A 17,841-nucleotide genomic window follows, 5' to 3' on the forward strand; every position below is an offset into this window, starting at 1 on the left:
GGAAAAGCAGTGGAGGACAGCCCAAAGCCTTGGGAGTCTGCACCAGCATGGGATATCTGGAGGAAGCTCTTGGTTCCTAGCTTCAGAGTGACTCAGCTCTGGCCATTGCGGCCACTTGGGGAGTGAATCAGCAGATGGAAGATCTTTCTGTCTCTCCTTCTCTCTGTATATCTGCCTTTCCAATAAAAATAAATCTTATTTTTTAGAAGTTCACCAAACTTGAGAGCTGGGAAGAATATCGCAAGCTGCTCAGGGTGTCCCAACACAAAGAAATTCTTGTTGTAAACTAAGTGGGGATGCACACAGAGCACTCAGCAGAGCATGCAGACTTGAACCCAGGATACTGTCCTCCTTCAATTGCTGGAGCACAGTTCTGAGGTCTGGAGCGAACACTGGGTAGCAACAGTGACTAATATGAGTTCATTTCCACACTGTAGTCCTACAACAGTCGAGATGCACTTTCTGAAAAGGTCTCTACACACAATTGTCCCTGTCAGTCCAAAGTTCACGATTTCATCTTTAAATTATCCATACTATGAAACAAGATATATTTCAGACTGCAAATTTTTATCGTAAAATAAGATGTATCAGTGTAACCAACTGGATGATGCTCTGTAGCACTCAGAGTAGGTATGACCACACCTACCTTCTGTTACCACACTGACTTCTCAGAGGGCACGCAGGGGCTTGGATACACACTCCTCGTGCATCCAGTGTGATGCAGGGTTTGAGGCTTTAACATGAATTGAAGGTTATGTTTATTTATTACTTGACTCCACTAAATTGGAAGCTCCAGATGGGCAAAGGTTCCTGTCCTATTTATTTAAATATCTATTTATATATTTGAAAGAAAGAGTGATGGAGTGGTCTGGGCTAGGCCAGCCCGAAGCCAGGTGCCTGGAGTTCCATCTGAGTCTCCCAGGTAGATGGCAGGGATCCAGGCACTGAGACCACACTCAACTGCTTTCCCCTGGAGCTGGAAGACAAGTGGAGAAGCTGGGATTTGAACTGGCATTCTAATATGAGATGTTGGCACTGCAAGTAGTGGCTTCCCCTCCTGCATCACAACTCCAACCCTTTGTCTTCTTTATTAACTAAGTCTCCAGATCCTGGAACAAGGCCTGGCACCAGCAGGTGTGAAAATGTTTTCTGAATTGAATTAATGGGCTTGATTGCAAAGTCCTCACAAGCCTCTATGACCCAGGGACTGTGAATGACACAGGAACTGTGAACAATTCCCAATCTACAAAAGAGGTGATTGGGGCACTGAATGGCTAGGCAAGCTGCTTAAGGTTGTGCAGTGAGTGACGGAACAGCATTCAATCCCAGGGCCGCCTGGCTCCAAGCCTTGTCCATACAACCAGCCCCCAGTGTTCTTGACTCTCAGTGTAGACAGCCGCTAACATGTGCTGAGTGCATTCTAATGGCCAGGCACCACACCAAAGGCTTCAAATGCATGCTCTCATTTAATAGCAGAGTTCTACGAAAGCAGGCGACTATTGTAATCACATACGTGACAAACTACACCTCAAGGCAAAGCCTGTATTGTGCTCAAGGTAATGCTGTAAGCGCTGCAGTTACAACTTGAGCCTAGGTCTAAGGGAATTCCAAGCACACATGCACTACCACCTCCCTGTACCTTAACCTTCACATCCCCTCCTCCACCACCAGGCATGCTGCCAGGCCATGGCTCTCCCTTAGCTGCTGCCTGAAAAATTTTAGCCTTACATCTAATTTTTAAAATTTTATGTTATTCCTCACAGGCCACATGCATTCTGGGTTATTAAATGGACCACCACCACTGAGTCAAGGAGCAATGCTACCCTTCTGAGATGTGAGACTGACCTAAATCAGGGCCATTGAAACTATACAGATTCAGGTGCCAGCACTGTGGTGCAGCATGTTAGGTCACGGTCTGCGGTATTACAGGTTAGGTCACTGGCCTGTGATGCCTGCATCCTACATGGGTACTGTTTCAAGTCCTGGCAGCTCCACGTCACATCCATTTCACGGCTAATACACCTGGGAAAGCAGCAGCAGAAGGCCCAATTATTTGTGCCCCACTACCCACATGGATGAGCCAAACGAAGCTAGTAAGTGGATGCAATATATCTTCCCACCCCCACTTCTACCTGGTACCTCTGCCTTTCAAAATAATAATTTTTTTAATGCCACTACCTAATACATCAGCATCCCATATAAAGAATGGTTTGAGTTCCAGCTGCTCCGTTTCTGACCCAGCTCCCTGCTACTGTACCTAGGAAGGTGGCACAGTACAGTTTAAGTACTTGGGTCCTGCCATCCATGCAAGAGATCCACATGGAATTCCAGGTTCCTGGGTCCAGCCTAACTCGGCCGTGGTCCTTGCAGCCATTTGGGGGAGTGAATCTTCAGAAAGAACACCTCTGTCTCTCCCACCCTCTCTGACATTGCCCTGCAGATCAATAGAGATCAATCATAATGAAAAACCTACCTGTATAGAGCCAGGGCTGTGGAAGAAAACACTCACTCTCAGTGAGATCTGTTCTACAGCCAAACCCTTAGGAAGTTGCCAGGGGGACCTGGCAAAAGGAACCTGGGGGGCTGCGCAGGAGCGAGGGGAGACACACAGGCTGATCCCTCACGCTGCGCATGCAGTGGGGTGCCAAGAATGGCTTGGCGGTGGCAGCAGCCAAAGAGAGTGACATGAGGATGGGCATCATCTATTCACAAATCATTCTTTTGCTGGAAAGCGGGCAGAGGGGGAGTAAGTATGAGCTCTTCTGTCTACTCGTTCGCTCTCTAAATGCCCGTAATGGTCTCTGCCTGGGGCTGAAACCAGAAGTAAGGAACTGAGCCTGGGTCACCAGCTTGGGTAGCAGAGAGCCAACTGCTTGAGTCATGATCACTGCGTCCTGAGCAGGAAGCTGGAGTCAGAGCTGGGAATTGAATCCAGACACTGTGACACAGGGTGCAGGTATTCCAAGCAGTACAGAACTGCCAGCCACACTCCCGTGCCCGTGTGGAATGTATGAAACAAAGCAACGGGAGTGTCTGCTTCTCCCACTACCCGCTGGTAACCACAGCCTCTGACCTGTGGGCTTCCAGTTCAGGTGAAGATGGGTAATGCAGCAAGGGCCCCAGGAGTCCAGGAAACTGAGCAAGCCAGGCTAGTCTCTGCCTGACAGTGACTCAGTTGTCCCTAGATTCTAAACTGGAAGATGCCTTTGAGATCGGCTTAAGAGCTCTTATTAACTCTGCTTGTTTTTCAAAGCTGAGAATGAGGGCTCAGAGAATGATACAGGTTTCTAAAGGTTTCGCAGTTTGCTGGAGAACCTGTTGGGGTTTGTGCCCCTGTTCCTGGGCCGTAGCCCGGGGTTCTTCCCACTGCTATGTGACTGAGGCAAAGGGAGACAGGCGCACCCTGGAACCCTTCCTCTCTCCTTATGCACATATAGTTCTGGTTTCCCCAGACGCCTGGAAGTTTTAACCAAGGATGAGAAAACACATTCTTCACAACTCCCCAGGATAGGCAGTGACTCCACAAAGGACGCATTCACAGTTAGGTGGGGGAATTATCTGTTCCTGTAACAAGTGGGTATTACCAAATAGACAGCAGGCAACATCTTGGAGAGCAAAGAGGTGGTCTTAAAAACAGGTGATGGCCTGGTTCTGGTTCTAATCCCAGCCCTGGCAAACGGTGGGATCCTGGGAAAGGCAATTTTGGGGGGACTCATTTTCCTTACCAGGAAAATGGGGATTGGTGTGTGCTTGATGCAGTGGTTAACCTGCCAGTTGATACGTTGTGTACCGTAGTGGAGTGCTAGGATTTAAACACCCAGCTCTTCATCCATTCCCAGTGTCCTGCTGATGTGCACCCTGGGAGGCAGCAGGGAATGGTTCAAGTCCTGGGGTCTCTGCTACCTGCATTGGAGAGAGTCTGCTGCCTTGCTCAACACTGTGGAAGGTTAAACACCCAAATCTTTATCTCCCCAAAGCAAACTAGTCACCTGGCAAACACACACAGCACACTAGTAAGGACTGCCCAGTCAATATTAATGTTCATCACCAAACAAGACCATCATGGATCACTTCCTGTTGATGATGGTTCAGTGGGAGCCACATTTTGCAAGAGTATGGTTCCACCAAATGTATCTATATCATGAAATGACCTCAAGCACCAACCAAGCTTTCAAGCAGAATTCATGACCAAAACAACATGAAAATCCTGGCTTAGCTGTGGGCTCCTGGCTTCACTCTGGCCTGGTCTTGGTTGTTGCGGGAATTTGGGGAGTGAACCAGTAGATGGAAGATTTCTCTCTATCTTTTGATCTCTTATCACATACTTTTAAACATATAAAAAGTGAATAAGCATTATTAAAAAAAAGAAAAGTGCAGAGCCAAGGTTCTGCCCTGGCTATCTGAGTCCAGGTTCCCTGCTTCTCTGTGACTGCCTCTTCCGCCCCAAGCCGAGGGAGAACAAACCTGACCTCTCTCCCCAACACCCGTCCAACTCCCAAAGATCTGTTCTGTCCCAACAGGAGTTCTTGCTTCACGAGGCTGAGCTAACTCCAGCTCCTCTGAGCTTTCCTTGCACCTTCAAACGCGGTTTTAGACATCTTCACTCCGCCAGTCTCTCACCTGAAGTTTCCTGCCCGTTCAAACACAAGCTGAACTGCATCACCCAGAGAAGGACTGCATGAACAAAGTGAGATTGATCACACTACTGGTGTGAGGTTATTCATACATGTATGGACAGTGCTCTGAACCAAACAAGCCAACAGAAACAATACGTGCAGCTTGCCTCACATTCCAACATGCAGCCTGGGATTGATCACATTTGGTTCTGCTGTCTATACCACACCATCAACCTCAGTAAACATCTACGGACACTCTTAATTCACTTTCTTTCTTTTTATTTATTATTTTTAATTCATTAATTACATTGTATTATGTGACAGTTTCATAGGTACTTGGATTCTCCCCACCCCTCCCCAAACCCTCTTAATTCACTTTCAATCTATTTTGTACACTTGTTTTTTAATGTGAGCTCATGATAAGTGCTTCTGTCTGACCTTGATTTTTTTTTTCTCCCTAAGATATCATTTTCCCCCACATTTCTCCTTCCTAAGAAACAGAAGGTCCTTTACCTTCATTTCATTTCACCTGGCCAGGATTAGCCCAACCTTCCCAGGTACGAGTGGGTGTTCCGAATTTTACTAGTTCTGCCTGCTGGGTTTCATGTCATCTGCAAAACAGATGAGTAGCTCTGAAAAGCCTGGACTTGGTGTGAGTTGGGGTGGGCTAGAGACTGAGCCCTGGGAATTTTCCACTGAAAAGTTCCCTCTTGACACTGATTCACTGTTCTCTCATAAGCCAGCAGCCAGGGACAGACGAGGTCACTACCTTAACCACAGCACCCTCAAGCCAGCATTTCTAAGTGCAAATATTCCATTTCTTCAGACTCCCCGAGCTTTGCCAGCTCCACTGCTCAGGGGCCAACAGGAAAGAGAAGCTGTTTAAAGCAAAACTTGGTTGAGAAGCAGAAAGCAAGGCTACTTTCCCAGGGTCCCAGGAGAGAGAGAGAGAGCAAAAGTCCACACAAGGACAGGTCTGAAACATTCTAGATGAGGAAACCATAGCCTGGTGGAGGGTGGGAGGAGCTGCAAAACTACAAAGCAGTATGTGGTGCTGAAATACGGAGCTGGGTCATGCAAGAAAGTCTCACCCCAACTCCCACTTCTCAGAAGAATAAGGTTCATGTTCCAGAACAACAAGCTTGCAGAAATAACTGTGCTGTCACTGGAGGATAGGCAGTACCTCCACTTTCAACAGCACAGAGTGCTCGCCTTGGGTGCAGTGTGGCACGGCAGCCCACCGCCAGGGAACTGCTCTCACGTCTAATCTGAAGGTACAGCAGCCCTTTTCTGGCATGAACTTTGTGCTGTGACCCTCAGCCTGCAGCATCCAGCAACACCACTTGTCACAACAAAGACTGCCGGGCCTCCTACTGGTCTCTGATCTACCAACTCTGGGAAGCCACCACAGAATTTGCTCTTGTAACAAGCTTTCAGGTGATGTAACTGCTGATTTGGTAACACACTTGAGACCCATTGATCTAGAGCAAGGGATGTTCAACAGCAGGCAGGGAAGAAGGGCCTGGACTGTGCCATCTGTGTAGGCCTTGGGTGGCTTCAGGAAACGTTAGATGGTTCTGGGCTATTATTTGGTCTTGGCACCTCTGCATATATTGGACCTTTGGATAGTATTATTTTCTTGCTGCTAATTCTGCAGGTGATGGGTTTCACTACATGCATTATGGAAAAAATACAGGAAAAATATGAGGTTGGGAATGGGGGGGGGTCATACAGAAAAAAGGTACCCAACTTCCAGAGTGGAAAATGCCGGTCAATTTTGGTTTTTCTCCAGCCACTTTTCAAGTGTCAACGGAAGATGATCAAAGGTGTGTCTGAACTCAGAGGAAGGCTACCATCAAGGCAGTGGCCCCTGGCCAGTGAGGAGACGGCAGCAAGCGGTGTTGGGAAGGTTCTTTTCTGGCCATTGGTGAAATCCTTGGACATAAAAGGGAATGACAGTTCTTTCTGTTCCCTTGGGTGGCAGGCAGTTATATAATGTTTCATTATCTTTCTCTAGCAAAAGGGAGAAGCCTGAGAGAGGAGATACCACAGATGCTTAATTGGTTTTGAATTTGGAAATGTAAGTCTTGTTTAATACCTAACTTTTATCCTCAGGAAAATTTAGACTTGTCAAAGGAATTCACCTCTGAACTAACAGACAGATTTAATTTGAACGAATAACTCTGGGAAGCTAGAAGTGAAAGAGACACAAAAGAGAATCATCCCAGATGGATTTCCTGGCTTCATTTGCAAACGATGTACGAAATATACCTGTTGGTGCCTGATGAGCAGAGAATTTGTGAACACCCATGATCTTCCTTGCCTTTCTCCAGGAAGACTTTTGAGCTCAGGAGGATGGCCTTCTGTCCCCAAAAGGCTGTAGGCTCTCTTTGAAAAACTAAGTGAGCAACTTGTTTGTCAAGAAATCATGCACACACACACACACACACACACCCCCAAAAGGGAGGTCTGAATGTGGCAGTTATCATGTGTAGGACGGTCACCTGGAAGATCCTGAAAGTGCTTTTGATATTTTCAACAGACTATCATCAGAAAGCAAGCACAAGGTTTGGGAAAGGGTCTTAGGACTTTGGTGCCTTTGGCAGGAGTCAGCAGTGCTCATTTTGGGAAAACAACCCTTTCTATGTAACAAACGGGTGAAGTAGACACCCAACATTTACTAGAATATTACACTGCATTGAAAACAGCCAGTAAGGGTGGGCATTGGGTGCAGAGGCTTGCATCCATTACCCAAGAGCGAGGGATCAAATCTCGACTTCCCTCCCCCTTCCTGCTCACGGTGCACCCTGGGAAGCAGCAGGTGGTGGCTCCAGGGCTTCAGCTCTTGGCAAGTTCACGCGAGACCTGCATTGAATTCTTGGCTACTGGCTTTGGCGCGGCCTGGCCCTGGCTATTGCAGGCACCTGTGTGACAGAACCAGCAAAGGAAGAGCTCCGATCTCCCTCCCCCATCTGCCCGCCTCCCGACAAAGAACTGGATCATTAAATAACAGATGCCAAGTACAGTTACTTATGCCCCATAACCCATTCCAAGTGAAATCCAAGATGCGACTGATGATAAGCTGTATACAGATGAAGGAAAAACACTCAGTAGGAATTCCTGATTCACAGATGGTAAAGTGAGAAAAGGAAACCCCTGTGAGTTGTGTGTGGCACTGATGGGAGAGCGCAGAGCCCAGCAAGGGGACTGATGCCCCAGTCTGCCTCCCAGATGGGCTCCATAGCACTTCTGTACCTTTGCAGCTCTGGGACCTTGGGCAAACTGCTTCACCTCGCCCTCGCTGTGTTTGTTTTCATAAACTGTATTATTATTTATTTAGATCAGCCATGCCTTCTTCTCACTAGATTACTAAGAAAACTAAATATAATTCTGTTTTTAATATAACAGTATTTAATAAGAAGGTATGCTAAAAAGCTTACAGAAAATGGAACTGAAAGGTAAGTCTTTTTGGTACAAATCTTTAAAAACTCTAAGCATAGTTTTTTCATAATATGTGTTCCATGAACTTTTTGAAAACTTCCCATTGTGGCTAGCACTTCTCAGCTGTCTTATCACAGCTGTTATCACAAGTCTCATCAGGACAGAATTAAGAATTTAGCAAATCTTCAATGGTTTTCTTTAATCTAAATGAGTTGCCCTCATCTCATTTCTCGGCAAACCTTTAGATGCTGTTCGAAATAAGTGGCAACAGCTTGGTTTTCCCAGGGCCTTTGTTCTCTGGAAATAAAATGAAATTATCTTCTAAAATCGAGTTGAGTACCTTCTTAAATCGAGGAATCACTCAGGGCCTTTAAGAGCCTGATGACTCAGACACAAGGGGTGATACTTTGCATATTGTTATGCATGCCATTTGCATGCTACTAGTTCATTTTGGTTTGAAGTGAAAATCTGCCCACCACCTGCTTCTTTCCTAGCGCTTACCATCCAAGGTGTGGACTTGGTTGCCTCTGCCTGGGAAGCTTAAAGCAGCCAGGCAGAACAAAGAAGGGTAGGTCTGTCCCTGGCTGTCCACCAGGCCACCGCAGGTCAGTTGCCTGCATCTCCGTGGGCTACCTCCCACGGAGGATAACCACGGACCTCCTACCCCCCCACAAAAAAAACCCATAACCTACACACAGCATCAGGCAGTTTCTCCTGAAGACCACACCCATCCCTCCGACCCCAGGACACAGTAAGGCCTGATGGAAAAGCCAGCAAATACGCAGCTCTGTGGCTTAGAGCACAGTTCTCCAACAGGAGCTTCCAAGATGAATCCATGCAAAGCTGTCACATAATGAACATGCCACACAGTCACCTTCACTCCTAAAACTATGCAGATTGAAATAAACATTAGCTAGCTTCCAGCAGAACGGAAGAAGAACTGCACCAGACGGGGGGCCCTACCGCCAGAACCCCGGCTCAGTCATCGTCAATCACTGGGGGCAACGGAGCTTTCCTGCCGGCTTGTCCCCAGTGATAATGGATTTACAGATTTCCCTAAGTATAAATGAAGTTCACTTAGTTGTTTCTGGGAAAGAACTGAATGTTCTATAAACCCAGACACCTACATAGACAGTGAGGTAAACAGAGCATCTGCCCACACTTCCAGTTCCCTGACCGGAAGTTACATCAAATCCAGAGGTAGCTGGAGGGCCTGGGTTCAAATCCTGGCCTTGTTCTCTAGTCCAGCTTCCTGCTAACGCACACCCTGGGGGAGCCAGTGGTGACAGCTCACTTCCTGGGGTCTCAGCCTCTGTGTTTCCAGCGCCTGGCTCTGGCCTGGCCCAGCTCTGGTGTTTCCAGGCATTTGGGCAGTGAGCCAATAGATGGGAGCTTGCTTTCTCTGTATCTGTATCTCAAACACATACATTTTTTAAAAAGCACAGCAATATCTTAGAGTATGACAGAAAAAAATCCATATAGGAGGTTACTTAAAAAAGGTTAACCAAATAGGGAATTTTCATGGATTTCTAATAATTTGTTTTTCACCTAGATGAACTCTTTTAATTCCATTTTCCATAAGCATTATGAATAAACTGGAATTAAAAGACAGCCACTGGGCCAGGCGCGGTAGCCTAGCAGCTCAAGTCCTCACCTTGCATGTGCCGGGATCCCACATGGGCACCAATTCTAATCTTGCCAGCCCGCTTCCCGTCTATCTCACTGCCTGTGGTCTGGGAAAGCAGTCGAGGATGGCCCAAAGCTTTGGGACCTTGCACCTGCATGGGAGACCCAGAAGAAGCTCCGGGCTCCTGGATTCAATGGGCCATTGTGACCACTTGGGGAGTGAATCAACAGACAAAAGAGCTCTCTGTTCCTCCTCTTCTCTGTATATCTGACTTTCCAACAAAAATAAAATAAATCTTTAGAAACAAACAAACACAGCCACCTTCAATCCCCTTCCCAAACTGCTGCCTCAGCAGGGGTTCCCCTGCTCCCTGAGCTCCAGAGGAAAGGCTGCCCCACGAGGCTGGCAGCCCTGCCCAGGCCTGGCTCTCCGGCTCTGTGAGCATGAGTGCAGTCAGCAGCAATGTGGGACTGCCTCCCCGGACTCCGTCCTCTGGGAAACAGAGGCGGCAGCCAGAGCAGCCAGAGCAGGAGACAAAAGTGGGGAGGGCAAGGGAGTGAGATCTCAGGGTGGCCAGAGCGAGCGGAAAGCCCGAGGAGAGAGAGCCTGGGGTCCTGAATGCATGGGAGAATTTCAGACCACCGACCTCAAAGGGAAGCCATTCACCCCAGGTTCCTTACAGAACAGGGAGCCAGTCTTCAGACAAGGTCCCAGTAAGCACCGTGTGTTGGGGTACGGTGGGTTAAGCTGCTCCTTGTGATGCCCACATCCATACCAGAGCGTTGGTTTGAGACCTAGCTGTTTGGCTGTTGATTCGGCTCCTTGCTCATGCGCCAGGGAAAGCAGCAGCAGACCCAAGGACTGGGGTCCCTGCCACCTATGTGGGGGGGCCTGCTGGAGTTCTTGGTTCCTGGCTTTGTCCTGGCCTAATCTGGCTGTGATGGCTGTCTGGAGAAGGAACCAATAGATAGAAAATCCATCTCTCCTACTCATTCTCTATTGTTCTCTTAAAACAAAGAAACAAATATGTTTTATTTTTCACTAAAAAAAAGAACCAGTGATATATATCCAGTATATGTTATTACCAAAGAGTTAGGGAAGTACGTAGTAGTAGAACATTAGAAATATTTGAAAAAATTGGAATACTTTTCATAAGATCTGTGATTAGGAACCCACAAACCCCAAGAGAAGAGCACCAATTCTTGAACATAAATGCAAAACCCGAGTTTATCCTCTCCCTTGATAACGCTAGCTAAAGCGAAGGCTACCAGCTCTCCTGGCCAACCTTCAGGAAGAAACGCAACTGAAGGGTGTGTGCACAGCAGGGCCAGCTTCCGGGCTGCAGGCGAACATCCCCAGCGTCCACTCGACCCACATCCCTTTCCTCTCCTCTCAGCAGCTATTTTCATGGAGAGTAACTTCAGTAGCCAAAGCTAGCTGAAGAGTGCTCGTGGAGGTGAACCCCACATCCAGTTCAGTGTGCGTACGACCACGGACGAGCGAAGGGTCACCTTTCCCTTCTCATACTAACCTGGCTGATGTTCAAGAACGCCTACAAGGAGGCGGCAGAAGGGATAGGATTTTCAGAGTTGTTTCATTTCCAGTCCTTTAGTTTTTGAAGAAGAGATCAATGGCATCACAAGGCATGAGGCATCTGGAAGGTTGTAGGCAGCTGCTCGGCTTACCTGCTGTCCCCAGCATTTGCCACATACAGCTTTCCCAGGAGGCAGACCACAATGAGGGCTGTGCAGCCACCGGATATGTTGTAGGAGCTCCTCTCTCGTTCTATCTGCAGGTCCTGCAGGAAAGAAAACCAAGTCAGTGCCATGGTGTTTCGAGCAGGGATGAGAAGTTCCTCGTGTTTGCCCCTGGTGCTGGCTTTTCTGGAGAGGATCCTAGCGCAAAAGCACCCTACAGCAGCTCCCCTCCCTGCGGCGCAGAGATACTGTGGTCGGACAAAAACGAGAACAAAATGGAAATTGCATCCCACGGTTGTTGCAGCTTCTGGGACAGTCAGAATTTGGAGGAGCCATAGAAACTGCCTTGTGGCACATATGAGAGGGAGGCTGGGAAGGCCAAATATGTGGACCTGGTCTAGGTTTTACTTTCCAAGTTTAACTAGTCTGTTTTATGGCTAGATGAGAGAAGGGTCCTCGATGCCACCCAGACAGGAGTCAACTCCTACTTAAGATTACACACTGCTGCACGCTGACTGGACTTCGGCACACACAGTCACCGATTCACAACAAACAGCATCGTGCCCAGGGTGAGCTCTGCACTGGGCCAGGAGCTGACAGTCTGACTCCATTGTCCCAGCCCTCCTCACTAAGCTCAGAGGCAGAGCGGCGGGGCAGCCTGGCACCCCCTTGGTTGGAGGCTGGATTCTGGCCTGGATCCCCTCTTCAAGCCCTCTCCAAGACGGTGGAAAACAGACCTACCCTTCATTCAGCAGATGGGCAACTCTACTACTATCTCATTTATTTTGAAAGATCAGGGACAGACAGAGGTCTCCCATTTGCTGCCTCATGGCCCGAATGCCTGAAACTATGAAGCTGGGAGAGGCTGCAGCCTGGGAGTATGAACTCATCCTACATCTTGCTCGTGAGGGACGTGGGGGCCGTTATCTGCTGTCACCCACCTGCAATAACTGCAGGATGTTAGAATCCAGAAGGGGACTGGGGCTTGAACCCAGGTCCTCCAGGCACACACCAAGCCAGTGTCCACCCCACTTTCGTGAACTTCTGTGTCAGAGACAAAAGGGTTCCGAGATGTCAGGAAAACCATAGCTGCATGCCAAGTTAGAACTGAGGCAGAAACCTGTTGCTATTGTTGGCAGAGGGCAGGAAAACACGGCTGGGTGAAACGCTCAGGAGGACAGAGCCCCCGTGCCTGGTGGACCAAGACAGCACTGTCAACAGATCCAGTTCCAGGGCACACAATGCTTCTCAGATACCTCCGAATGGTGGCTTGGCTGCTCCAGCTTCCTCATGGTAAAGGCAGAGAGAACCTGACAATTCAAGAGTGACCAGCAACTGTTCACTCAAGGGGTCAGAGAAGGGGGCGGGACATGAAGGCAGATAACCACCAAGGAGCAATGCATAGAACAGCGGAAGACGGGGGCAAGGAGCTGCACGTTGGTTACAATACAATACAAAGAAAGCAGAAGGGAAGCGTTTAGCATGGTGGTTAAGAGTCCTTGGCCCCACGGCAGCAGACCCAGGAGTGACACCCGGATCTGTTCTTGACTCTGGCTTCCTGCTAACGTGCACACTGGGAGGCAGCTGTGACAGTTCAGGGACTCGGGATCCCGCCATCATGGGGGAGACCTGGACTGAGTTCTTGGCTCCAGGTTTTACCCTGGACCGTTGTGAGCATTTGGGGAGTCAGCCAGCAGATGGGGACTTTCTGTGTCTCGTAGTCTCAAACCAGTTAAGTAACTGGTGTAAGCTGCGGAGGGGTCAGCCACAGGGCCAACTGTTCAGATACAGACCATCTTGCCTTCCGATGGCCAGCTCTGAAAATCACCCACTTTAGAGTGGTGCCAAAGTGAACCGATACGGAGGCTCTTGTCCTTTCCCCAGGCTAGCCACGCACGGTAGAGCACACTGCTGTGACGTGGGCAGCAGCAGTGACCACAGCTCCCACTGGAGCCTGCATGCAGTGTGCCGAGCCACCCTGCACAGGGCAGGTATAGCCAGGTGCATTTTCCACTTGCAATGTGTTCATGGAGAGGGAGACTCAGGGTGCGTCAAAGAGCATCAGCCTACTGGATTGCGAACGTTCCTGAAGCCCACAGATGTCAGCCTTCTTCACGTATCGTTGAGAGGAGCCAATGGCTCCTCTGAATCACTGGCATGTCTGAATCACTCAAGCCTGAGCGACGATTTTTATTAAAATTTCTTGAGCACCCAACTGCTCCTGTGCGGAAGAAGGGCTAGAATGGCGATGAGGTTTGACAGACTTAATCAGCTCATTAGTGCAATCCAAAAGGGGGAAGCCACCATGGTACACAATTCATGCTGAAGTTTTCCATGGCAAGGAATTCCTCCGAGATGTTCATCCTGCACTGTAGGCAGCTGCGCTGTTGCCACAGTTTGTGTCACATGAAAACCCAATTAAAAATTATTTAATCCTTCGAGGGGGGAAAAATATCAAGACAGAGCATTCCTACTTAGATCCTCTGCTCTGAGTTCCTATCCGGCTAGTGGTTTTGGGGCGGGGGGGGGGGGCATTCCAGTTAGCTTACCCAGTGAATCCCTTGCTGGCCCATTAACACATAAAGATTCTATTATCTATTTCATTGTTTCTTCCACTGCCCTCCCCTCCCCCCTTTTAAAATTTCAACTCCCACTTCCTCTGCAGCTCCCTCCAGAGTGAGGAATACTAAATTTGGCACTCCTTTCTCATGAAGGGTGGATGAAAGCCTACTTTTCTAATCCAAGAAACTTCGCTCATATGTGCTTGCGGTCACAAGCCCCTCCTCCACATCTGGCGGAGGGAGCAATACACACGCACACACACACATTTTAATTAAGGGTGCTCTCGGGGACCATGGGGAGAAAGATAGGAAAGCTGGGTCTCTGTGGACTGCATCCCCCCGAAGGATTCACTGGCATTAAACACACTCTTCGATTTCTTCTAAAAGTATGTGCAACTAGAACATATTCTAAAAATAATTGTTCCCCGCCCTTCCTCCCTAGAAGCCAAAATAGCACATTTTTTTTCCTACACACACCACCTACTCCTCACTAAAAAAAACATTTCACAAAAACTTAGTATGAAGACAACATGAAAGGGCCATCCGAGTGGCTATTTTTTTTTTTTACTATCAGATCAAACATGATAACAGATCAACAGAGACACATTTACTATTCAATCAACTATACCTTTTTTTTTTTCTCAAGCTCTCCAGCTTTCAAATTCCTATTAGCTTTCTCCACTCTAGGTTAAAAAATGTGTATCTATTATCTGTAAAAAGAAATTCAAGTTCTGGGTTTTTCACACAGCACTGAAATCATGGAGTGGGGGAAAAAAAGGACTGATTTGGTGTTTTTGCTTTTCTCATTTTACTTGTCAATGAATCCCAAGACTTAAACCTAGAATAAATTACCAGCAAATCATTTGAACACGCTATCATTCCTGTCAAGCATGGCCCACAAGTATCACTTCAATGACTTGAGATTCAGTTAATCAGATACTTGGGTTATCTGCTCAATCAAGAATCCTGAAGACCTTCACAGGCAACTTGTAATCGTTGGCACTGCACTATCTTGTCTTGCATTTGCTTACACATCGCATTGATGCTAGGCTTAGCTCTCCATCACAGAATAGATCCAATGTTCAAAACCAGGGATTTTATTTTGTACTTTCTTGTTGCAAGGGGTAGCAACAGAACAGCGAAAGAAAGGCGTGTGAATTGAGACTAAGTTGGCAGGAAATAACTCCAAGGGAGAAGGCTTCATTGCCTGGGTTGGCTGTGATTTGGGCTGAAAGTCCCAGATGATGCAACTCTAGGGTTGTGTTTTGTTTTCTACAAATTCAGGTTGCAAGCAGCAGAAGGGAATGAGTGCGGAGCAGTTTCCATAGGACCTGGCAGCTCCTCCAGCAGGGCTAAAGCATGGTTCTGAGCACAGCACTAACAGTGTCCGTCACAAATAAGATTCTGCATGGTGTTGTATTCCGGGTCTGATCCTGGTTTATTCTGAGAAGGAGGCCATCTGCCAGTTAGAGAACAAAAAAAAAAAAAAAAAAAAAAAAAAAAAAGGCGCATTTCTACCTCGTGCCGCCACCTGCTGGCTGCCTATTGGAATAGCATGTTCATTTTTCCTGGAGGAACTTCATGTTGTAACAAAAAAACAGACCAAACCAAACCAAACCCTAACTAAAGCATAGATATATGTCCAGGTCACCAGCTTATCATTAATATTCTGATTTTTGGGAAAACATTAGGGTTTACAAGTTATGAATAAGCTTACATCATTCTCTCCCTTTTTTCATCACAGTGTTGTCCAAATCTAGGATTTTTACCTCAAAAGCCCAGCTGCTAGCCATAGCCAACTTACTATTCCCTCAGGTGTGGAAAAACAAGTCATTCTACGAGTAAAATATTACCATGTCTTTCTATCTCCCAAATAAATAATTTTTAAACCTTACCAGTTCTCTACTTCCTAGCAGTCAAACATCTACGCATACTTGAGTGCAGCAGGGAACCGACACCCACCCTCTACAGGAACCAGGCCAGGAGTCTGAGGTTTTCCTGGCACAGCCTGAATTCAAATCCTGTCGGCCACAGGCTGAAATGCTAAGCAGTGCCGAGCTGGTTCCCACTCTCAGGGGCACAAAGACTTTCTTGAGCTCTCCTGGCAACAGAACTCAGCCCCAAATGCCAACTCCGCACTTTCCTGGGGAGCGGGGAGCGGTGGGGAAGCAGGCAGATCTGAAATGAGGACATGGAAGACGTTTATCTGACTCGTTTGAATCATCCTGGGCAAAGCCATGAGCTAAACATGCTAGGTGTCTGAACTTGGCCGCTGAGGAAATGGTGGTGGTGGGTGGGGGTGAAGCTGAAGGGTGTCCCTGCAATGCCGACCCTCTGGGAAGCCACGGTTTGTTTTCCACCATGGACACAGCAGGGACTGGCTGTAAGCCTTCTCACTATGCACGAAGACCAGAGAAGAGATGGAACAGGGGGCTGTAGGGCAGCCGGCCGCCAGCAGCACGCACAGGGCGAATTCAAGCTGGCGGACAGAGGTCGTGTTCCCCCACCAGCTCCTGCTGTGCCAGGAACCTGAGCATCAAAGGGCAGAACAGAGCTCAGTGTCTGCTGAAACTGTGAGCAACTCCCCTGCTCAAACGACCAGCTCCGTATCCTCTGTGAGGCCACGAAACTTCACCCCTTCCCCAGGAAACAGGTACTGTTGAATCTAGTTCGATGGTTCCAACCAGCTCATTTTTTTTTTCTCAGATTCTTCCTTTTATATAGACTGCAATATCGCAGAATCTCCTTCAATAGGAAAGGGGGTACTATTCATTATTGTCCTGAGGCAACAGGGACCAAGTGGCTCTCTCTGTGGCACAGCGTCACAGCACTCACCCAACTAGTGCCATGAGAAGCAAAGAATCGCCGGGCGTTCTCACCGAAGAGGCCTGTCACATGGTGTGTGTTGCATGAGAGCAAAGGTGGACAAAGGTGGGAGGAAGGGCATGGGGATGGGGAGGGGGTGGGCTGGAGAGGACCAAATCTGGGAAGGAGATGTAGCTTAAAGCTTATGGTTCACACAGCTACCACCTTCCAGATCTGAACAGCGAAAATCTGGAATATTCCAAAATCTGAAACTTTAAGTGCCAACATGACATTCCACATGAAAAATTCTATACCCCGAAACTTTGTTTCACATCAAGTCAATAAGAATATTATACAAAATAATCTTTGTGTTACGTGTCTCAGGTGTAAATGAAACATATGTGAATTCTGATTTTAGGTTTGGGTCTTCTCCCACAGATGCTGCATCATGTAAATGCAAATATTTTAAAGCCCCAAATCAACTTGTGGTCTCATGCCCATCAGCTAAGGGTTATCCACCTTGTCCGCCACACCAGGTCCTGCACAGCGGTATTTGGTGGCTTTCAGAGCGCCTCCAAGTCACCCTGCACTGGTCCTGCCCTTGAACTCCATCTTCCACCATGGCAGACGTCAGCGCTGTGCCTCTGGCCTACCTGGTGTCTGCCCTGGTTCTTCACTTGGATGCTTCCTGGCTTCATCTCCTACCTACCGCAACACCACTTCCCTGGGCACCCGCTTCCCTGGGCACCCGCTTCCCTGGGCACCCGCTTCCCTGGGCACCCGCTTCCCTGGGCACCCGCTTTCCTGAGGCTCCCACTTCTCTGGGCACCCACTTCAATGGGTACAAGCTTCCCTGAGGCACCCACTTTCATGAGGCACCCACTTCCCTGGGTACCCGCTTCCCTGAGCACCCGCTTCCATGAGGTACCCGCGTCCCTGAGGTACCCACTTCCCTGGGCACCCGCTTCCCTGAGCACCCACTTCCCTGGGCACTCGCTTCCCTGAGCACCCGCTTCCCTGGGCACCCACTTCCCTGAGCACCCACTTCCCTGAGGCTCCCACTTCCCTGAGGCTCCCACTTCCCTGAGGCTCCC

General features: G+C 48.3%; 1 protein-coding gene across 1 annotated transcript in view; it reads right to left on the minus strand.

Moving 5' to 3' along the window:
- PPM1H (protein phosphatase, Mg2+/Mn2+ dependent 1H) overlaps window positions 1-17,841 on the minus strand; it is a 219,258-nt gene that overhangs the window by 105,815 nt on the left and 95,602 nt on the right. The window contains exon 4 of the mRNA XM_004582989.4: window positions 11,370-11,482. Within this exon, the coding sequence (XP_004583046.2) occupies window positions 11,370-11,482 (113 nt within the window). The remainder of the gene's footprint in view (window positions 1-11,369; window positions 11,483-17,841) is intronic.

The sequence above is a fragment of the Ochotona princeps genome, chromosome 15, assembly GCF_030435755.1.
Source record: "Ochotona princeps isolate mOchPri1 chromosome 15, mOchPri1.hap1, whole genome shotgun sequence".
In the NCBI taxonomy this organism is placed as follows: Eukaryota; Metazoa; Chordata; class Mammalia; order Lagomorpha; family Ochotonidae; genus Ochotona; species Ochotona princeps.